Genomic DNA, 22,245 nt, shown 5'->3' with positions numbered 1-22,245 from the left:
ATTTCCACGGCAGCAGAAAGATTGCACGCTCCACAGAATCTGGCCAGATTGTGCGGAGGATGTGTGTCGGACATAGCTAAGGCCACAAGGCGAAAGTCTGGTTCTATAGGTGGGAACGCTGATCCTCATATTAATGCCTCGAGCCGCGAACGGGAGGTGCTGAGGTGGCGAAGAGCGGTAGGAGGGTCCGTAGTCCGCATCTGTACCCACGCGGCAGAGATCGGACATGGAATCGTTATCAAAGTCCGAAATTTGGTGCCTTTTGATGGCCATGGTTGACTTTGCGAGCTGCAGGCCGGGTAAATAGGGTCAGGAGAGGTCACGGCGGACGAGGGACATGTGAAGGGTGAGACGCCCAGACTGCGGCACTGCGTAATCGCAAAGGGCTTAGGTCTACTCTAGAGGCTTCTGGCACGTCTGGACGAAGGTGAGGACGAATACAGATGCACGTTTCTGCGCGGTGGGCAAGTAAGTACACAGAGTAAGCCCTCAGCCCCGTAAGGCCGCCTGAGAGAAATTGAGCGAAACATGGCTTACCAGCCCGGTCCCTGTAGCACATCGTCGCTTGAAACAGTCGCTAGGTATGGCACGTACCCTCCGGGCTGCCAGCACAATGTCAGAGTCACCAAATGGCGGGAAACGTCAGTGTTCGCGGCGGGGCGGGTGTTGGGTACGTATGTAGGTTTGTACACCGTCCATGTCCGGTGAAAGAATGGCTTGGTGCAAGCCACACGATGATGATTGCCGGAAGTCACGGCTTTGGCAGAAATCAAGATTTGGGCGCTTGGTTGGGTCGATGGGCAACGAGGCCAGGGTCTCCGCCGAGACCCTGGGCTGGCGAGTGAGAACGCACTGGCCAAGTGCAGTCTGGCCGCGGGTCTCTCCACTGTATAATCTACGATGACACACTCTTCCCTTGGACGCGTCAACTGTCATGAGCCTCTTGCAGCCTCCAGCGTTACGGAAGGTTTTGCCTTCATATACGTCAAGTTTGGATATAAGAGATAGCACTACTAGCTTCCAGACCCGCAGGTTCCTCCTAATCTGCAAGCTCAAGATATAAGCCGCCCGTCCACACACACACACACACACACACACACACCTTGTCCACACATCATCCATCCCATCTCTTGACTTTGTCAGCCCGACTATCCATTTTCTCCCTGGCTAGATCCGGCAACTAAGGCACTATATTGGGCCCGTTCTGCATGCACCCAAGCGACGCCAACTGACACCATCGATTACGGCTACTCTTTCGGCCCAAGTACGCAATAATTACCCTGCATATCTACAACTGCCTGTCTACATCATCGGGCGTTCGCTATCGTCTGCCCCATATATTACGAAGTCTCGCCCTCGGCTTGAAGGATTCCCAAAAGGCCAACAACACGCTATTAACTCCGAGCAATACATAAACGCAGCCACTTCACGCTACTACAACATCACATCGTCATCATCACCACTGCTACCACTATCCATCACAACACCTCGACAACACCTCAACCCTCTCAAGTCACAATGTTCTCCTGCGCCAATTACGAGCGAGGCTGCCGAGGCCGTTGCAACCGCCTCAACGATCGATGCGACAGCTGCCACACTCTCAATCTTCAAGTCCGAAGCAACAGTGCCTCGTCCACATCTTCAACCAACGCACTGCCATCAGCCGCCTACTCGGCAATGACAAACTCGTTCGCGTCTCTATCTCAACTCAACAACTCGTCGACATCAACAAGGACACAATAGCCCGTTTGCGAAGCAACATGCAACTCCATCATCCTTTCACGACAATACGAGTTTTATTCAGACATTAGCGACTTTGACGACAGGTGTTCTGGCAACACTTCCTTCTCCTACCTTTTGGGCCGACTTTTGGCTTTGGCCTCTCCTAGGGGATTACCGGCGCGGGACAGCGCACTTGGTTAGCATTTACACGGGCATGCGAGATTTTCTGGACGTTTTCTTCTCTCTTTCTTTTCTCTCTATAAACCTTGTATTCATACACCGCTACACTTTCTATTCGCATGTTTTGTTTTTCTTGTTCTTTCTTCTCGTCGGGAAGACTCGGTTGCAGGCGTTTTGGGCAGACAGGGTGTGCATGATGTGGCGTCGATTGGGGCCATGCACCCATCCGCCCCCCGGCACAGGCTACTCTTGGAGGAAAACTTGGCATATACCCATGATTGGGTCGGTTTGGAAATTGAAGCGCGAGCTGTCTCTTTCTCTATTGCACTTGCAGTGAAACACAATCACACCAAATGCACTCCAACGTTTTTGAACCCACCTCACCTGACCAAGTTTTTTCTGCACTTTATTCCCGCTATGCGTGACGCATGACTTGCAGCAAAGACCCTCTCACCCCAATATTAAGCCTCGTTTATTTTTCCCTTGCGTGCTCATTTTTTTTGCGGGGGTAGCAAAGAAGTGAGCAAAAAGCGAAGCCATACGTAAGACCAGGTATGCAAAGAAAGAAAAAAAAGGATAGAGGCCAGGATTCCGTCCCCACAGCCTCGCCTAGAACACGAGGTCCCCGAACCGCTCGCCTCACTCTCCTTTTTTCCCTTTATCACTCCTTTCTCCCTTTTTTTAAATCCCCGAGCGACTACCGTCCCTTTTTCTTTCGCCTTTGCGGAAAACAAAACGGTATAATCACGGCATGACACGTTTTTACGAGCAAAAACCAAAAGCGACGCCGAACGGCCTACGTAGCATCCGTATCCAAAAGTAGTTCCGCAGCGCCCATCACTTTGACACTAATTCCCTAAACTAGCGTGCCGTCCCCTCTCTCCCACTGCCGGGAACCAACGTTAGATAGAGGGAGGCGAAAAAAAAGAGAACTGCGGTTCCGCGTCGGCTTTGTTCCCCTCAGGAACCCAGAGCGTAAGAGACTCCACATAGGGGAAAGCATGAAAGAGCAGGGCCAGCCAGCCAACAAGAAAAAAAACAGACAAGAGACAGAAGTCCAGACAAGTAGATCGACAATAAGATGCAACATCAGAGGGCCTGGCTGGGGGGAAGCATGTGGTCTAGACAAGCGCCGCGATCGCAGTTTTGGCTGGCGATCGCGTCTCCTCCCCCCAACGTGGGTGGCCGCGGAGTAGGTCACAGGGAGGGCGCAATCACAGGGGGCTAGAACGTGTTGCATGCAAGGTGGGTTTTCTTGAACGGAGTAGGTTGGGCGCGGTGCAGCGCAACAGTTGGTCGCCCGCTGCAGGGTGACGTCTGTGGCTGGTCTTTCTTGCGTAAAGTAGTAGCCCAAGTTGCGTGCTCTGTGCGAAGGCAAGCAGTAAATACGTAGTGCACAGAGATAGTCAAGTCTGGCTTGGAGTTTGTTTCGTGGTGATTTGCGTTATTTCGTATGTACACAGTAGTCAAAAGACATAGAAGGTTTTACGAGGCTGATGACGAAAGAAAGTAGTACTAGACTAGAGGTCGTGTTGTCGGTATTCTCTGGGGGGTTTCCGGAGGTGTCGCCGCTTCGGCACCGCAAGTCGTCTGGCCCGCTTTGGGATGAGCCGACGCCATAACCATGCGCACAAGCGCCCTTGGCCAGGCGACAAAGGCCTGAATCTTGGTGTTGCAAAAAGAATGGCGGCGTGTTGAAGGGGGCATAAACAAGCCACGGCAACTGATGCCGCAAATTTTTAGTCATACCAACGCTCTACTTTGTCGCAAAGCTGCCTTGGCAACAATAGTCACGGTCGTCCCTGTCCGGCAGTGCATGTGTAGTGCTAGTACGTGCTTCTTCACTCTCCCTGCCCAAAGCTTATGCACACCTGCCCATACATCCTGTCTCTCTCCCTACCGCGCATTGCAGATCCGCCTTACAGTAAATCCGACCGGCAGCGCAAACAAAGTTGCCATGTCAACATGCACGCCGGCGTACAGATTTACCATGGGAAGAGACACCGAACAACCCAATACTACACGGGTGCGTGCCCCCCCTGGTTGGCCCAACGCGTTACATTACATGTGTACAACACATGCATCTCCCCTCCTCGTGATGAGCGACTAAAAGAGCCCAACGCCCAAGGCAAGCATGTAGGACGCACATGCGCCGCGTACAGCCTGTAGTACAACCACCCCCCCTTCAAAGCCACCATGCAACTTCGCAGCTTCCCGCTGCGTTTCATGGTGTATACGTGTAGTTCATCGTGACAAAAAAAACTCCCCACATCACGCACTCCTCGTTCCCCCGCCTCGTTCCCCCGCCCCGTTCCCCCGACTACCGTGTTACTACACAAAGTTCCTCACCCACACGCTTTCGTTTGGCAAATGAACTCTCTAGTCCCCCCCTCTCTCCAGCGGCGACCAACCCCACAACCCCGTAAAACATGTGTACTTTTGTTATATTCTCGGAAAATCAAATGTACCCAGCTAGCGACGCTTTCGTCCACCTGTTCATACAATTCATACATACAAAAATTCATTTTTCATCAATCTTGAGGAGGGAGGGAGGGAGGGGAACTTCCTTAGTAACCGTTTCCCGATTCTCCCGCCGCTTCCCGTCCCCGCCTTTCCATCTACACTAGTTACCGTTACCCAAACGTCACCTGGCCTGTTTTTTTTGTTTCTTGGTCACGATTTTCTGACTTGCTTTTTTTTTCGTCCATAGAGGAAGGGGATGTAAGGACTATTAGCCAAGCGACATTTCATGTTCAAGTGATATTTTTTTTACCTTCGATTAGAAAGGAAAGAAAATAGAGCAAGTGTTTTGCTTTGGAAAAAAGGATATTGTTGTTTGGGAAATATGGAGGTAGGAGATAGGTAAGGGTGGTAGAAGAGAGATAGGGGCTTTACATAGGACTCGGATCATACCCTTGAAGTAGTATTTTACTTACTCTACGTTGTAATAAAAGTATATAGAAAAGGAAGACGGACTAGTAAAAGTGGACACCAAGCTAACATAGTATAGTGGTGCAGGGAAAAGGAAAAAAAAGGCCCGAGAGGTTAAAAAAAAATTTAGGGTTGAGTGTGAGTAAATATAAGCGATAATGACGGCGTACGATTTGTATACATATCCGTGTGATTTTTTTTTAGCAAAGAAGCTCGTTGTTTGCTTCTTCTCATCCTCCTTCACCTTCACAAGAGGCTCATCTCGCTTGCTTCTTCCCCTTCATAAGACCCACCCCCCACTCATTAGTGAAGCAATGACTTCGACTGGACAGGTATCATCTGCCCAAGTGGCGCTCGTCACGGGCGGTGCCTCGGGCATGGGATTGTCTGTTGTAAAGCACCTGGCCGAGCAAGGCTGGAACGTAATGATAGTCGACTACAACGAAGAGAGCGGGCAGAAAGTAGCACGGGAGCTTGGAGATAAGGTGTCCTTTACGAATGCGGATGTTTCGGATTACGACCAGCAGGCCAAAGCCTTCGTCGAGACGTGGAAACAATGGTCGCGGCTCGACTTTGTGTTTGCCAATGCGGTGAGCACTGCTTTTTATGTCTTTCTCTGTTGTGATTCACTTCGTTTTTTTCTCATTTTTGCTGATGGGAAACCCAAGGGCATTATTGACAGGACCAACTTCTACGAGCCGGCTGAGGAACGCGAAGATGGCGCGCCCGTGAAGCCGGATACCTCTGTCCTTGACATCTGTCTGACTGCTGTAGTCTACTCGGCATATCTTGCGCTGCACTACTTCCGCAAGAATCCAGATAAAGCTGGCAAGCTGGTTTCGACGGCGAGTATGGCAGGCCTCTATCCCTCACACGGTCTTCCCGTATATACATCTGCGAAACATGGGGTAAGTCTCCGCGGGACCAACACACGAGTAGTATTTCGCTCCCAAGGGCACTGACAAATCTTCCTTCTAGGTTGTCGGTATAACTAGATGCCTAGCTCAGAGGCTCGAAGCGCTCCAGGAACCTATTACTGTCAACTGTATATGCCCAGGTATGTTCGACGCAAAACATTTTCTTAATCCAATGAGGTATGGTTTTAACAAAAGGCGCTAGGCATAGTTGCTACCAATATATCTAGCAGTCCGATGACGGACGCCATAGCCAAGATCTTGACGCCTCACTCAACCATTGTGCGCGCTGTAGATGGATTCTTGACTGATTCAAGTAAGAATGGTTTGGTAGCGGAGTGTTCAATTGAAAACATCCACTACCGGGTGCAGCCAGATTGGAGTGACGAAAAAGCCAAGGAGGTCATGACTGGTGTCTACTAGGCTTAATCGGCGAATGCTGCTGAGTAGTCTGGCAATTCGTGAAATACGTTATATTTGTTTTGAGTATAATGTATTCTTTGACTCTAGCCTTCTAAGATGCATTAGCGTGAAGAGCCTCCATGATCTATTGATATCGATAGTTATGAAAGCTAGTATATTTTAATACAACTGACTCGCAGTTGACTTGGTTGGCTTGGTGTTTGTGCCATTTTCCGGCTTGTCCTTTTCCTGAGACTACATACATACTAGTTAGGGGGTTGGTGTTAGGGAATGCGCTAAGGGGATCGTCGAGTGTGGTGGTGACGTCATCCCGAGGACTGGAAATGAATCTAGACTCTTTCTTGTGGTGGAGATGGAAAGAGTCTAAAAAGAGGGGGATTTATGCATTGTGGGGATGGACGATGTAATGGCTTAAGAATAGTTCTTGAGACTACGTATACATGTGGGACGAACGGGTTGATGGGCCGAGGTGAAGGAAATAGTGGGGCTGGGGTTTGAGGACTAGGTGAGTTGGGAAGGGCTGCATAGTTATGCATTTATGCGTACATACAATATGCCTTTGAGTATTTGCAGCTTTCATGATGTGTAAGATAGTTACGCATAAGAAAAGTACTGCTGTAACTGACAGTGAGATATTCCTTGGCAGAAGTAGAGTATAGACCCTTGCTCACCATGTACGACAAGAAACATCAGCTTCCTCGAACAAGAAATATATTTTCTTGTAATTAACCAACTCCCAGATTTCACAAAAAGTAGCATACCGATAACACGCACATTGCTTACCTTTCTCCAAAATCAAATATGTAATCCTACCTCTTCTTTTCCAAATCCCTCTCACCAACGATACCCCCTCTCAACCCTACAGTAAGTAATCATACAATAACTAATCACGAAAACATACCCTCTGTATACCTATCTGCTATTACAACAGTCTTACACGTCAAATCTACCTCCAACCAATCCCAATCACCCCAAGCCGCACACACACGCTCGCGCATATCGCAGCCTTCGGGTATCTCTCGGCCCACCAACGCTTTCTAAGCAAGCCGCTTGCCCTCTCTTGGGTGCCACACTCCCCTCCCGCCATCACGTCTTCGAGAGAGAGGCGTCGCACATGACTCCTTCTACTGCCCTCGCTTCAGAAAGAAATGTGCGTTTGCGCGGCTGGGAGAGGGGGGAAAGCGCGAAAGCCGCGGTGTGCGGTTTGCCATGGCTTGAGACTGTGCCGACCGATATTCGGATAGCATAGGGTGCACACTTCACATGTATGCCAGGGGAGGTAACAGACTTAGTCACCACCTCCCTTACCCTCTGCTAAAGATAGCGCAGAACCATTTTCCTAAATGCCATGTACTATCTTTTTCGTGCGACTAGTGGTTTGCGGGGTATTTCCGCGGGGGAGAGCTGTATTTAGAGCTGACAAACAGGTACCTTTTTTTCGCTGTGCTGACGGGACTGGGGAACAGGGGACCTTGAGGCTCTAAAAATGCGATTTGCGCTACTTTCAGCGGGAATAAGGGAAGCGGTGTCCTAATGTGGTCATTGATACTGGTGGTTGCTTCGCGGTCGGGGTGTCAGCAAGGCTGATTTACTACATCACGTGGCGATATGGGATGCAGACAGCCAATCCGTGCACGTCTGTAGATGCCTATGTACGTACCGCGGAACTGCAGCTCAAAGATAACAAGAGACGCAACTCTATGGTATTGGATTAATAATGCAACAAGGCTGGATCAACCTGTCCCGTCGCCCAGCAATGGGTATGTCCGCGTGAGAAGGGCTTCTTTTGGTGGTCGAATCCGCATTTTTAATCGCTCTTGCTTATTCACACATGTCAGATTTTGGTCGAAGGCGCGCAGGGCGCGTGTGGCGCTTTTCTAGAAGAGAGAAAGACGGACGTGGGGTACATCAGCCCTATCCGTTGTTGTATGACGTCGCGTTGCCTCTTCCTGTCCTTGGGGCATACAGGCAATTGGTGCAAAAGGTAGGCAGCAACATAGGCTGTATTGTCTGCCCAGAGGTAGATCGGTGAATCGTGTGCTAGATTGGTGATGGAGTCTCAAGGACAACAGTAAAACTCGCATCCTAGGCTCCATATAAGCTCGTCGAAGAGGCGGACTCGAGAGCAGCATATGGGATGCCCATCTTGTTGACCAGATAGCGCTCAGAGCCGGACACAAGCATCGACAAGCCTTCCACTCTGACGGGAACGGTCCGCGCTACAAAATGGGGGCACACACATCGGGCCGTTGTCCAATCTGCACCGCCATTGTGCTGAATCATCGCGACCAAGGTTGCAGATGAGAAGAGCAATCCACGCCCTTAGGCCCAAAGGGGAAAGGGGAGATGATCAAATCCCTCTGATATGAGAAGCGAGAAGAAAGTGTATGTGCGGTGCATTTCTTGTCGCATACGCATGTGCCGTTTCTTCCATTCACCGTGCATCATGGTTACCGATGTGGCGTAGCTTGCGACAGACAGACACAGTACATAATACCAGCTGAGGCGGCGAACTCTTGCCTGGTTGCTGGTTGAAAACATTGAGCACCGTCAGCACCTTTTGCTTGTCTTGGTTTTGACTTCTTGGCAAGATTGCTGGTCCTCTTTCCAAATCGTCTTGATTTGCCTTGTTTTGGAAGTACGGCTGTTCGCATTGTTTTCTTATACTGCAACGCAGGATGAGTGTGTCTTTGTCACCAGGCGCCCAGCCGAAGAAGACCAATTACAGGGTCCGCTTTCGACATGGCGTGTTTCCGGATGCAGAAGGTCAAGCAACTCGAGCAGATATCAAAAAGTATGATTATTTTTTCGCTGCCGGGCAGAGATGGGTTGGTACCGAGGGTAAATGTATGTTCAAGCCACCGGTTGAGTCGCTTCTGAGCGACTGATAAGCATTATGCAAGCACTGACACAGCATCACAGTGGATTTTATCGACGAGTCCAGACTTGTAGCTGAAGAATGCGAAAATCCAGGATCTGCAGGCGAGAGAAGGACATCGAAACATGTAAATCGCTCACGGACATCAGGGAGATTGTCAGGCTTTGCAACGACAAGTCCCCGGACGAGAGAGCGACATCTGCCTCTGCGAAGTGGGACTTGGGATAATCAAGCGCAAGCATCTGCGGACAGCCAGAGGCATGTTCTTCCTCCATGGCATGTCCGGCGTCATACGAGCCCGGCTCCAGGCTCGGGCTCCAACTATTCCAGTCTCGATGAGCCATCGCCTGCAGACTCACAGTCTGACGGCCCTTCGCCACGTCCATACCCTGCAGCAAATTCAGTTGCCGACGTAGCTTGGCCCCTCTCTGATCCAATTGAGGCATATCTGTTTCGCTTCTGGATCGAAAAGGCCGCAGTATCACTCGACATTACAAGTCCAGTAGCCGTATTCAAAAAAGTAGTTCCAAGACTTGCTTTTGAGAATGCAATGCTTATGAATGCAATTCTCATGACATCTGCCCAACATGTCTTGCGCCATGACCCGCATTTTCCCGCCGGGCCTTATGTGTATCATGATAGGATCCTACAGGACCTCATTCCGTACCTAGCGGAGAAAGGCAGGATTGAGGACGAGGCAACGCTGGTAACGGCGATGCTTCTCAGAACATTTGAAGAGTACCACGGTGTGTAGTGATAAAGCAAAGAAGGTGAACTGTTTGGCTGACGAACAATCAGCGGGTACGCAGGGTCAAACCCACCTCTCTACATATGAGCTTTTCTACGGCCCCGAGGGCTGGTTGCTCGATATGTCTAGTCCGGTCGTGCAGGCTTGTCTCATGATTCACGTTAATTCCGAAGTGTGTCAAGCGCTTCTCAATCGCCCGAGTTTGCGCATCGATTATGGAAACTCCATTCTGCCTGCATTGGCCCTACCAGAAGATGAAGCTTCGTGGGGTAACAGAATAGTATGGTTGAATGCGCGTATCCTGCAGTGGATGGCGACAGATAATCGCACAGCAGACGAGCGGCAGTACTTGAGCAATCTTGTTGATGAATGGGAATTGATGCGGCCAGCAACTTTCGATGCGTTCTTTTATAAAGAGGACTCGTACGCTATGGGGTATTTTCCAGAACTATGGTTCTCCGGTCCTTGCCATGGTGAGTTTGTATAGTAACCAGCCCGCTACCTTCATAACTGACATTGCTTAAGCTGATGCAAACCAACACTTGCGGATATGTCGCATTGCACTAGCAGCTAGTTACCTCGACACCGAATTTGCGTACCCCCATGGAGACGGCGTTGTTGCATCCATACAAGACGAAATACTTAGGGGACTGAAGGAAATGGTGGCTATTGCTCGATGCAATACCCACTGCGTATCGGCACCATGGAAAGCAGCGCATGCTGTGCACAAGTTTGCAGTGCTGTTGAGCGATGAGATGGCACATTTCAAGATGATAGAATTTCTAAATGAGGTGAACACCATGGGCATGCCAACAGCGGCAACGGTAAAATATCTCGCTGAGCAGTGGAGCTGGAGGAACAATGCTGTTGAGTGGCAACAAGTCAAGAGCAGCCTCATCTAGCCAAAGCCCCAGCCAAAAACAGACCGCCAGCTATCACACCCAGCAAGGTGATGAGGATGATCTGGCCCTTACCAGTCAAGGCGAGGTAGGATATGACGCCCACAATGACTTCCCAGCGTCGTGCGGCATCCCGTCTGGCCTTCCACTGGGGATTGATTTCAAAGGGCGCACGGGAAAAGACCTCGTTGATGCCCATTTTGATGGGCTTTTCGTCGATGCGCAGGGAGAGAGCAACAGGACGGTGGTCTGACGTGGGCTGGATGGGGAGAGCGGTGTAGATCTGGGGTTCTAGGTCTGACGCAGACCCGGCGCGTAGAAAGAGAATTCGGTCACACCACGAGGGATATCGGTGCTTTGACCAGTGCCACGATTCAACCTCACCGGCTAGAGAGTGTTTGGAAGTGGAGTACTTGTATGTAGGCGGGAAGGTAATGGGAAGCTCTTCAAAGCCATGCAGTGTGCGCTTGGCGTCTTTCTCTCGAATCAATTGGTCCTGTTTTAGCAAATGTGAAAAGTGTCGGGATGATGACTCTGACTCGGTAGGCTGAGGGTAGGACTTGGGAGCGTCACCGTCTGGCGGACTGTCACTAGTGCGATAGTTTAGGTCGCCGTAAAAGAAGACGTGGTTTCCAGGCGTAAAAAGACCGTTGTGATCAGCTGGAGCATCTGAAGAGGCGGCTAGAAGGGGTCTTTGTTCGCTCGAGCTGTAGGCGGTCTCGTCGCCATTGACAAAGACCAAGTTGCGCACCAGATTCTCCCAGTCCTTGTTGCGCGCTTCCACGTTCCTTTCCATGGGCGCAAGATGGGCTGCAGCAAAGGTGAGATCAAGGGTGTCGTCGGCGCCGGGACAGGCCAGGCCGATGCGCATCGCAACAGCCCCCTTGTTGCCAATGTTGGAGAAGCCGACGCCTGCACCTGCAGACTGTATCCATTGTATCCTCTCGAGGATAGCTGGATTTGCAAATAGCATCAGGGCTGTCATGCCCAGGCTACGCGTGGCCACATGCTCGAGGGAGCCGCTGCCCTGGCTGTGGAGGTCAGCAGCAAGCTGGACAGTCGTGGTCAGGCGGTCGAAGTAGGGCTTCAAATAGGATCCACCGAGAAATGAATAGGCAATGGGCGCAATTTCCTGCAGCGAAATGGCGACAATGTCCGGCACGGGCGTTCCCTTGGGGAGCGCGTCAAAGAAGGAGGGCGCCAGGGCCTGCGGGTCGACGAGATTGCGCGCCGCATTGAAGGTGACGAGGTACAGGTCCAGCATGGCGTGTCGTGGTGCGCACTCTGGGGTGTATTTAGCTGGCGGCGACAATACGGATAAGCGGAGTGCTTGTATGCAGTGGAGTACATGCAATCTTCAGAATCGCAGTGGTGGGCTGCATAGACTGCCCCGCTCTGGCCGGGCTACAGGGGCCTTCCTATGATTATCTGCTTCTTGGAACGTGGGGGTGGCCAGCGGTCAGCATTTGCTGGAGCTCCTCCGGACCAAGGGTGTGTGTGTGTGGAGAAGGGCGGGCACAGCCAGGGCAAATCCACTCTTGGCCTTGTCGGTGTGTAATAAAGATGGAGACGGTGATGGAGCGGAGCATGCCATTGAACGCGTGTAGATGGGATAGACTTCGCGGGATACTCGATTGGGGCTCGCTTAAGCTGACCCTGCATGTCCTGTCGTCAGAGGCGTTCAACCAACAGTAGCACGGCGGGCCACGAAGCTCAAGCTGTGCAAAGGACCGAATGATTTCATACCTCGTGTCGATTGCTGTGTACATCGTGAACTTTCCGCCTGCTTCCACTGCCTCTGCCCAATTTCTGCTCGACCTTTGGGTGGCTTCACCGACTTTGGGCTGCCTTTGCATTGCCTTGAATCCATACACTCCTGCATACCCATACGCGGTATTGCTTTCATTGTATCTTGCCATTGGCAGCTCCTTTCCTGTGAGCACCACTTCTACGACTCTCTGACCTTTGTATCTTTGTATTGCAATTGCAATTGCCATGTTCAGATCTCAGGTACTTCGGCACATTGCCCGCGCGGCTACGGTACAGGCTCCTCGAGCAGCCTTCCGACCCGCACAGCCAGCCATTTCTTCAATTCGTCACTTCACCTCTTCTCCAAGTCGTTTGGATAAAGATTCTCAGAATGAAGACCCAGTCGATGCAGCGACGACGTCAGGCGAGCCTGGCGAGAGTGGCGACCACGAGGGCCAGTACGCGCGAACTCGGGACGACATTGTCGTAGAGTACCCAGAAGAGAAGGACCTGCCACCTTCGAATCCCGTCGTAGGCCGTGGAGGCGAGCACTCGAAGCGCACATTGGCCTCTTTTTCCATGGAGGGCAAGGTAGCCGTCGTCACTGGTGGAGCTCGAGGTCTGGGCCTGGTCATGGCACAGGCACTGGTTACATCTGGTGCCGACGTTGCCATTGTTGACATGAATAAAGAAGAAGGAGAGCGATCCGCACAGGGGCTCGTTGATGTATACAAGAAAGAGAACCCCGCATCGAGAAGGTTGGAACTTCTTCATCTCCACATCCCACTCCAACTAACTCAAAACACAGGACACCAAAGGTCACAGCTCACTTTTGCGATGTCTCGAGTCCAACCTCCGTCAACCAGTCCTTTGCCGAGATCTTGAAGCGTCATGGCAAGGTCGACAACCTTGTCACATCTGCTGGCTTCACCGAGAACTACGATGCCATCTCATACCCCCACGACCGCATGCAGAAGCTGTGGGGCGTCAACGTCGACGGCACATACCTATACGCCGTGGCAGTGGCAAAGCACCTCATGGAGAGGAAGGCGCCTGGAAGCATCGTCATGATTGGCAGCATGTCTGGCTCCATCGTCAATGTCCCGCAGCCACAAGCCCCATACAATGCCGCAAAGGCAGCAGTGCGACACTTGGCAGCTAGTTTAGCTGTTGAGTGGGCCGGTGCAGGAATCCGCGTGAACTGCATTTCCCCTGGATACATGCTTACTGCATTGTACGTAAATCTGTTGTCACCAACCAAAACGATGCTAACGGCACTGCAGGACCAAGAAGATTCTTGACGACAACCCAGAACTCCAGAAGCAGTGGACATCGCTGATTCCTGTCGGCAAGATGGGACGTCCCGAGGACCTGATGGGCGCTGTCACTTTCTTGTCCAGCGACGCCAGCTTATACGTTACGGCGAGTAGTACCTAGATGCTGTTAACAAGCAGCTGCTAATCAATTAATGTAGGGTGCGGATCTCCGGGTTGACGGTGCTTACACCTGCACGTAAGCGCATGTGATAGAGAATAGTAGACTGCAGATACTTTGCCGTGTTCATTGTGGCGTTGGAATGCGTATGCGCCCAGTTACGCCCAGGTGGTTACAGATAGACGGCAATGATGAACCTCTTCACCTCTTTGTTACCCACAATTGCGCTTGTGACTTGATCTGCTGTGTGCTTGTGTCTCTCCATCGTAGCCCCAAACCCAGTTCCCCACAGCTGGTTGATGGCGGCCAGGCCATCCTAGACAAGATGGGCGCACTGTGTCTTAGTCATGGCCAGATTTCAGCCTCGCTGTGGCCGTGCGCTGTGGCAGGTGCAACACTCCACCCACCCAGTTCCCGCCCTGCATAAGCTCTAGGGCCCTTTGCAAGCCGACCAACAAGGGCGTCTCCTGTCGCGCAATGAAGCACAAACAGTGACTTGCGTCCGCTTTATACCGACTCTCCTCTGTCTCTGACCCGCGGCCGGGCCGAAGCCATGTTCAACATCTCGAACCTGGTGCAGAAGGCCCAACAGTACATTGAACCCACGCTCAACACCATCGCTGCTCCCGCATCCACAGACCGACGGCCCTCGAAAGCCACCCTCTTTCGCTACCAGTTCCGACTTCCCGACTCGCAGAATCCCCTCCAGGAGATCACCGCCGAGCTTACACTCCAACCCCACCACTCCACGAGGGGTAACGGCGACGTCACATCCGACAAGGACCGCGGCCAGGGCAACCATTATGTCGGCAAACTACATCTTAGCGAGCAGTATCTCTGCTTCTCAACGCAAGGCTCAAGCTTCATCAACACTGCGAGCTTGAGCTCCTCGAGCAGCTTCACAGGCCAGACCCACGGCGCGGGACCGGCGGGCAACGGTTTCACCCTACCACTATGCGGTATACGGCGCGTAGAGCGCCTGCACAGCCAGAGCTATATGTTTGCCCTCGCAATTACCACATGGAACGGCACACCAGACTCCAAGTCACAAGCACCTGCTGGGCAGAAGCTTACAATTCAGCTTGCTGGCTCGCGGCAGGCATGCGAGCGGTTTTGCGATGGCCTTAAGAAGGGCTTGAGGGAAGGTGTCAAGGAGGTAGAGAATCTACGCAAGGTGGTCGCTCAGTGCTACTCCGAGTATCTACTCACCGATGACGAGGGAAAGAAGCCGGGCGCGGATGGCAAGCCGGGGAGGGAACATCCAGATACAGGCTTGGGCATGATATTCAGATACCCTGGAAATGCAAGGAAACTCAGAGATGCGACAAAAATACGTCTCTGGCGTGAATACTTGAAAGGCAAGCTGAACTCAGTTCATGCACAAAAGCATTACTAATGTACAACAGACAACGGCCGAAGCGCAACCCTGATCCGACAGCCCACCTTCCACAAACTTATCCGCGTCGGTCTACCCAATCGTTTAAGAGGTGAAATGTGGGAACTCACGTCGGGGGCCTTTTTTCTACGCCTACAAAATCCGAACCTATATACCGAAACATTACAAAAATACTCTGGGCGAGAGTCGCTGGCTATAGATGAGATTGAGAAGGATCTGAACAGGAGTTTGCCCGAGTACCCAGGCTTCCAGAGTGAAGAGGGTATTGGCAGACTCCGAAGGGTGTTGACGGCATACAGCTGGACAAACGAAGAAGTTGGCTACTGCCAGGCGATGAACATTGTAGTCGCAGCATTATTGATGTATGTGTGCCCCTCGACGTGCAACTTCTTGATTCTAACAAATAAAGATACATGTCCGAATCACAGGCATTCTTCCTTCTCTCTGTGCTGTGTGATCGCCTTCTTCCCGGCTACTACTCGCAAACCATGTACGGCACCCTCCTCGACCAAAAGGTTTTCGAATCCCTTGTGGAGAAGACTATGCCCATACTCTGGGATCATCTCGTCAAATCTGACGTACAGCTATCCGTTGTTTCCTTGCCATGGTTTCTTTCGCTCTATATCAACTCTATGCCTCTGATCTTTGCTTTCCGTGTTCTAGACGTCTTCTTCCTCGAAGGCCCAAAGGTTCTCTTTCAAATCGGCCTTGCTATCCTCCGTATAAACGGTGAAGAATTACTCGACGCCGCAGACGACGGCTCTTTCATCTCCGTCTTGAAGTCTTACTTCTCTCGGCTCGACGAATCCGCACATCCAAAGTCGGAAAATCCCAAGCTGCGTGCTGTCACGCGATTTCAGGAACTCATGGTTGTGGCCTTTAAGGAATTTGCTGGCATCACGCAAAACACCATTTCGGAGCAGCGCGCCAAACATAAAGACGCTGTACTAGAGAATATAGAGAGTTTTGCCAAACGCACATCAATAAGGAACCTTGGTCCAGACAGCAAAAAGTTAAGTTTAAACGACCTGGGATTCCTGTACGATAGGTTCTACGCCGTACTCTACGAGCGACAACAACGAGCCGAGATTATGCAGCAAGAAGCTGAGCGTAAAGCAAAGGCTAGCAGGATGAAAGCGACTGAAGTCGTCACAGGTATTTCCGGCAGTGCGGAGAAGGGTCGAGTAGCGCTCGGGCCCAGTCCTACACAGATGGATTACGATGCCTTTAGAGAATTTCTTGCTGGTGAGTTGTCTGACAACTTTGAGCAATATTTGGGCACCCTTGCTAACGACCTAGTCAGGTATTGCAAAATGGGCCATTACCGACTCACCAACCTCTCCGCCTGAAGCCAGCAGTAACCAAAATGCACATTCATACTTTGGAAACAGTATGAGAAAACGACCGCCCATGTCCCCATGGGGCTCAGGACCAGAGCCTGCAGACCACGAATTCATGCGCCGCTTGTTCCGACGTTGGGATGTCGACATGACAGACTCATTGTCGCTGCAGAATGTTGTCACTGGCTTTGCCAATGTTAAGGGGACTAAAGACATCATGTCCAACATTAGCTACTTCTTTGAGCTTTACGACGATGATGGCGATGGCAAAGTAGATCGCGAGGGCATTCTGAGGATCTCAGAGGCCCTCTTGTTCTTATCACGGCGCGGCATACACGACCCAAGTCCTGCTGCTTCATCGCTCGACGTTAGTTCTGGGTCCGGCTCGGAGCGCGCTGGCCGTGATGAGCAGTTTTTGAGCAGCGTGTCTGCATTTATTCGCAATTGCTTTGAATATGCCGACCCTGATCACCCCTCGAACCAAGCAGGCCGAGATATGGATCAGATCAAGGACGACGTTGACAACTTTGCTATTGGCGACAGCGACGAAGACGACCTGATAGACTTTGGCTCCGAGCCTGGCACTCCAAAAGCAAAACCAGCGAAACTTGAAAAGTCGGAACATAATCCATTGTCGCCCACACCCTCTAACCGTACTATGGATTCTGATCTGGAAGGACGAAGCGAGAAAGCAAAGTCAGCAAATCTGGCGCTGGACCCTAACAAGCCTCTCCATATCACGCTGCCCACCTTCCGTATGGTCATTCTCGCAGATGAAGCATTACTAAACTTCTTTGAGGTTGGCTTCTCTTCATCGTTCCGCCTCGCTGATGAGACGCTTCCTTCGGCGTCTAGCTTCCACAATCTCACAACCTTTGCCAATGCCGGAAAGCAAGGTGGTGCCGCAGGCTTAGGTGGTGTTGTTGGTGGAGCTGGGGTCGGTGTTGTACCACCTGGCAAGGGGCTTCGAGGCATGCTTGACAATATTGTCAATGATGGCATGCGAGTTGCCACAGAGGTCAGAAGACGGTATGACGAGGCTCAAAAGGAACTGGACAAGGAAGCACGACATGGCAAGGATGACGAAGAGGAGGAGGAAGACGTAGATGCCAAGGATCTTGATCTGCTTGAAGGTGCTGAGACGGCTGGCGTGGGTGCATCAAAGGGCGAGGTTCCACCTGACTTGCTATCACCGACTGGCACAGGAGATGAGGAAATGAAGCCGAGAGATCGAACAGGGAGCGATGCTAGCAAAAAGGTACTTGAGTTTGAGCGATAACAAACACTTCACGAAACGAAGTTCTCGTTGACGGTTTGAGCATTTGGAGGTGTCATTGGGAGTTTTTTTTATATCGCACAGTCTACCACATCTTGCTATCTAGCGCTCAACTTTTGACCTCTTGATCTTACTCTCTTCTCATCGATGACCTTCCACTACCAAAAAAAGACTCGAGATATTCTCACATCTACCACAGCATCCTCTGAACCCAATCCCCCATCCCATCCATCACCCCCCACCCCCACGCATCCACATCCCTAAACACCACCAAATCCCCCTTAACAACCACCCCCTTCCCACTCCACCTCCACTCCGCATCCCCCAGCACCCCCTGATTCCTCAACCACCCCTTTCCCTGGAAGACCACCACCCTAAACCCGCCACCCAACCCCATAGGCTGCAACCCACTCTCCAGTATGCGCTCAAAATGATGCGTCTCAGGTATATGCATATTCCAGACTACAATGTTGACGGGTATCCCCGCTGCAGCGTAGGCTACGCGCGCGGTTTCCTCGATCAAGGCTGTTTGGCGCGTGCGCCCAATGGTGTCGAGATCGAAGGCGATTTTGTGGAAGAAGTTTGTTAAGGGGGCTGCGGGGGAGGGGAGGAAGGAGGGGAGGGTTGTGGCGAGGATGAGGGGGGCGGGTAGCATTGTGTTTTTTTGAGGTAGAAGGTTGGGAGGAGGGTTGAGAGGGGAGGGGGGGAAGAGGGGAGGCATAAGAGAAATAAGGATGGGGGAGGAGAGGTGTGGGTTGTGCATGGCGTGTTTGTGGTGGTGATTGGGGGAGATGGGGGCGGCTATGTATGTGTGTGATGCAGGTTGGAGGCACGGCGGTTAGTTTGATTGGAGGGGTTAGGGTGTAGAAGATTTTGTGTTTAGAGTTTTTGGGATGTTGGGGGGTTTCGTTTCTTTGATAGGTGAGATGGGTAGATGTTTTGGTGTGTTGTGAGGGCATGAAGTCTGATTTTGTTCATACCATGGTGGAGAACAGAGTGTGAGTGTTGTCACTATTCCGTGAAACGGTGTAACACGAAGTCTTCAACCTACAGTAGTTTCAACTGAAGTGTAAGAAAGAAGGCCTTGTGTATGTTTGAAACTTTTCATATCCTGCTATGTTGCTGCTGGGGATGTTAATCATTTATATGTGAAGCCTCTTGGTGGACCTGTTTGCAATTAGCCGCCTTCACCACCACGCATTCGTATACAGGAATGTTATATGCTGAAGTGCTAGAATTCTCCATAAAGACTAATTTACTAAAAGGAGAAAGTGTATAAATCTACAATGCGAGCGTGTAGGCGATCTTCTCCGGGGATTTTGGTCCAACAAGAGGGGGAAGCCACAGCCCGGAAGCTACCCCGCATGTCCGCCCGGGAGTGTGGACCGCGGCTCAATTCCGAAGAGCAGCACTGACTAGACACATCCATCTCGTCTCCACATAAGGCCGATGCCAGCCATGCCTGCCCTTCTTTTGTCTGGCTTTTTAATGCCCTCTTCAATTGAAGATGCTTCGGAAGCTCGTCGGTCGCGCTACAAGATGCCCTAAGCCTGTGCGAATTGCGCAAAGAGGGCTTCTCACGCAAGCATATAGCATTGGTCCTACCGAGGTACGTACTATATCAATTGAACCCTCTTCCTGTAGCTCTACATATCAGCTCTCGGCTTTGCTAATGGCATAACACAGCCTCCACTGCTCGAACAAACTGTTCCCCAGCACTTTGCAGGTGTTGTGAAGCAGTATGGTGACCGTGATGCGTGCGTGTACCTTGAATAACATCGATATCGTCCTGGCTAAGCTTCGTATAGGGTCATCTCACACCATCAGCGCATACGGCTGACGTACGATGGGCTGGATCGCGACTCGAACAGGTTATCAAGAGGATTACAGAATCTGGGAGTGAAGAAGGGAGATAGGGTTGCTGTGAGCTTGGGAAACAATATTGAATTTGCTACTGTATGTTGTTTGGGATTGTATGAGAAACGGTGGCTGACAACTACAAAGATTACGTATGCGCTTTTCAAACTGGGAGCAATACTGGTATGTATGCGGCTAGGAGTATGAAAGATTGATCGTAAACCAATTGATTTATAGGTACCCCTCAATCCTTCTTTTAACGCACCGCAAGTCCTAAACGCCATCAATCACTTAGACGCTTCCCATCTTATAATTGGAGCTGAAACAAACCTTCCACGAAAAGACCCGCGCCCCAACATCTCGTTACTTACACACTTGATACCTAATCTTGCCGGTTCAAAAGTCGAGTCGGAGCTCGTTCCTTCGCTAAAGAAGGTTGTGGTGGTGGACAATGCCCAAGGGAGGATAAATATGGACGAGTATAAGTGCCTGGGAAGATACGAGGATGTGATTGAGGATGGTGGCCAAGGTTTAGCATTGCAGGATCAAGGACTCGACCCTCATGATATTGTCAACATCCAGTTTACTTCGGGTACAACCAGTATGCCAAAAGCTGCATGCTTGACCCATAGGAGTATTTTGAATAATGGCAACAGTATCGGTGATAGGATGCTGCTGACAGAGAACGACATTATATGTTGCCCGCCTCCGTTGTTTCAGTGAGTCATCCTGTACAGGTTGGATTGTACAACTTCTAACTCTATGCAGCTGCTTCGGATGCATCCTCGGATACATGGCCACAGCAACTCATGGAAGCGCTATAGTCTTCCCCACTGAGGCTTTCAACGCGCTTGCCACCCTTGAGGCCGTCCGAGAACACAAGTGTACTGCCCTATATGGAGTTCCCACCATGTTTGTGGCGGAGCTCGAACTCCTCGCGAATGGTGCAGTACCATACGAAGGCTTCCAACACTTACGCACTGGAATCGCAGCCGGCTCTTCCATTCCAGCCGAGCTCATGCGCAAGCTTCATAAAATACTGAACCTGACGGAACTTACTATTTGCTATGGAATGACGGAAACAAGCCCAGTCTCAGCCATGACAACCACGGATGATCCTATTGAGAAGCGCATCAACACTGTGGGCCGGCTTCTCCCACATGTTCGCGCGAAAGTGGTCAACGCTTCAGACTGGTCGCAAACGCTTGACATAGGCCAGCGTGGTGAACTAGCAGTCTCAGGATATCTCCTTATGAAAGGTTATTGGGGCGACACGGCGCGCACAGAAGAAGTACTTCAACAGGACGAGGACGGCGTCATGTGGATGCACACTGGCGATGAGGCCTCCATGGACGAGGAAGGTTACATCAAAATTACTGGAAGAATCAAGGATCTGATTATTAAGGGTGGAGAGAATATTCATCCTCTTGAGGTCGAGAACTGTCTTTTCGCTCATCCAGCCGTCAGCGAAGTCAGCGTCATCGGGCTACCGGATGAGAGATACGGCGAAGTTGTTGCAGCTTTTGTCGTAAGACATGCTGGAGAGGATGGCAAAGTAACAGCCGATGAGGTGAGGACTTGGGTCAGAGAGAAGCTGAGCCATCATTTGGGTAAGTAGACATCAATACTGAAGACGGCATAGCAAGCTGACATAGAGAAGTTCCGAAATATATCTTTTGGGTAGACAATTATCCCAAGACGGCGAGCGGCAAGATCCAAAAATTCAAGCTTAAGGAACAAGGCATTGCGCTGCTGCAAGAGGGCCAAGGGTTGAATTAAGAGCATTTGATATCGCGCTGGCTGTCCCGCATCGTTCTAGGCTATTTAATTACCGTTTCCCATCAAAGATCGCCATAATTCTATGGGGCGGACTCTTTCACATACCAGGAAGAGTAGCCAATTATGTAGGGCTATGAACTCAATGCGGAAAACTCACGATGCAAGACAATGCGATAGTCATATTCGAAATGTTTAGTACTGTAACAACAATCTATATCTTTGTCCCATCAGGCGCCCCGCCGGAATATGGATCGCATTTTGGCGCAATGGCAGGGGTACTAGTGCAGTGGTACTTTATAGTGCATGTAGGCGAGGGGATGCTTACCAATTACACTTCAGCTTATGACATCACATGCATAGGTAGGTCTGACTGAACATTAGCGGTAAGAGCATAGTATCAATTAAGTGCTATGAACCGAAAAGATCTGCTCAGCGAACGGTAATTAGGTCTTATTCTCACATGATCATCTTGCCTCAATCGTTCTCTCGTGCCATGTTTTGATCGTATTAGTCCACAATCGAGGAGATCAACGGCAGAAACCCCATCGATCTTTTTTTCCTTAGCATGCAGGATCTATGCAAGCCCAGTCAACATTGACTTACCGAGTCGCTTATATTGTGACCAAATTCATCGGCTATCTATATCCATCTAACATTCTTTTTTTTCTTAATTTTCCAGGTACACCGCCAGAGAGGTTCGTCAACCAACATTGCTCTAC

General features: G+C 50.9%; 9 protein-coding genes across 9 annotated transcripts; 7 read left to right on the top strand and 2 right to left on the bottom strand.

Annotated features, from left to right (window-relative positions):
- Positions 1-99: 99 nt before the first annotated feature.
- On the top strand, positions 100-279 carry COCCADRAFT_84078 (uncharacterized protein; the record flags this gene model as incomplete). Its single annotated transcript, XM_007709574.1, has 1 exon — positions 100-279. A coding segment is annotated over one exon (180 nt), but the record flags the coding sequence as incomplete, so codon positions are not given.
- Positions 280-1,518: 1,239 nt separating this feature from the next.
- Positions 1,519-1,725, top strand: COCCADRAFT_50062 (uncharacterized protein; the record flags this gene model as incomplete). The annotated part of the gene is made up of 1 exon (XM_007709573.1): positions 1,519-1,725. A coding segment is annotated over one exon (207 nt), but the record flags the coding sequence as incomplete, so codon positions are not given.
- Positions 1,726-1,936: 211 nt separating this feature from the next.
- COCCADRAFT_84105 (uncharacterized protein) lies at positions 1,937-2,239 on the top strand (the record flags this gene model as incomplete). The annotated part of the gene is made up of 1 exon (XM_007709572.1): positions 1,937-2,239. The coding sequence occupies one exon, from the start codon at positions 1,937-1,939 to the stop codon at positions 2,237-2,239; it is 303 nt and encodes a 100-aa protein (XP_007707762.1).
- Positions 2,240-5,147: 2,908 nt separating this feature from the next.
- On the top strand, positions 5,148-6,170 carry COCCADRAFT_32900 (uncharacterized protein; the record flags this gene model as incomplete). Its single annotated transcript, XM_007709528.1, has 4 exons — positions 5,148-5,423; positions 5,502-5,741; positions 5,812-5,890; positions 5,953-6,170. 4 exons carry the CDS (start codon positions 5,148-5,150, stop codon positions 6,168-6,170), a joined length of 813 nt encoding a protein of 270 aa, XP_007707718.1.
- A 101-nt stretch (positions 6,171-6,271) lies between these two features.
- On the bottom strand, positions 6,272-7,168 carry COCCADRAFT_22552 (uncharacterized protein; the record flags this gene model as incomplete). Its single annotated transcript, XM_007709512.1, has 5 exons — positions 6,272-6,294; positions 6,344-6,404; positions 6,721-6,808; positions 6,984-7,029; positions 7,072-7,168. 5 exons carry the CDS (start codon positions 7,166-7,168, stop codon positions 6,272-6,274), a joined length of 315 nt encoding a protein of 104 aa, XP_007707702.1.
- A 1,680-nt stretch (positions 7,169-8,848) lies between these two features.
- COCCADRAFT_84195 (uncharacterized protein) lies at positions 8,849-10,698 on the top strand (the record flags this gene model as incomplete). Its single annotated transcript, XM_007709571.1, has 4 exons — positions 8,849-9,017; positions 9,093-9,794; positions 9,847-10,269; positions 10,322-10,698. 4 exons carry the CDS (start codon positions 8,849-8,851, stop codon positions 10,696-10,698), a joined length of 1,671 nt encoding a protein of 556 aa, XP_007707761.1.
- Positions 10,691-11,959, bottom strand: COCCADRAFT_1239 (uncharacterized protein; the record flags this gene model as incomplete). The annotated part of the gene is made up of 1 exon (XM_007709495.1): positions 10,691-11,959. One exon carries the CDS (start codon positions 11,957-11,959, stop codon positions 10,691-10,693), a length of 1,269 nt encoding a protein of 422 aa, XP_007707685.1.
- A 731-nt stretch (positions 11,960-12,690) lies between these two features.
- COCCADRAFT_32897 (uncharacterized protein) lies at positions 12,691-13,960 on the top strand (the record flags this gene model as incomplete). Its single annotated transcript, XM_007709527.1, has 4 exons — positions 12,691-13,202; positions 13,253-13,678; positions 13,728-13,866; positions 13,919-13,960. The coding sequence occupies 4 exons, from the start codon at positions 12,691-12,693 to the stop codon at positions 13,958-13,960; spliced, it is 1,119 nt and encodes a 372-aa protein (XP_007707717.1).
- Positions 13,961-14,431: 471 nt separating this feature from the next.
- Positions 14,432-21,526, top strand: COCCADRAFT_32895 (uncharacterized protein; the record flags this gene model as incomplete). The annotated part of the gene is made up of 10 exons (XM_007709526.1): positions 14,432-15,236; positions 15,285-15,636; positions 15,684-16,519; positions 16,578-17,872; positions 19,577-19,647; positions 19,699-19,846; positions 19,895-19,930; positions 19,985-20,466; positions 20,516-21,357; positions 21,408-21,526. 10 exons carry the CDS (start codon positions 14,432-14,434, stop codon positions 21,524-21,526), a joined length of 4,986 nt encoding a protein of 1,661 aa, XP_007707716.1.
- Between the last annotated feature and the right edge of the window lie 719 nt (positions 21,527-22,245).

The sequence above is a fragment of the Bipolaris zeicola genome, assembly GCF_000523435.1.
Source record: "Bipolaris zeicola 26-R-13 unplaced genomic scaffold scaffold_9, whole genome shotgun sequence".
In the NCBI taxonomy this organism is placed as follows: Eukaryota; Fungi; Ascomycota; class Dothideomycetes; order Pleosporales; family Pleosporaceae; genus Bipolaris; species Bipolaris zeicola.
The sequence above is the reverse complement of the archived record's forward strand: the minus strand, read 5'-3'. Positions and strand labels throughout refer to the sequence as shown.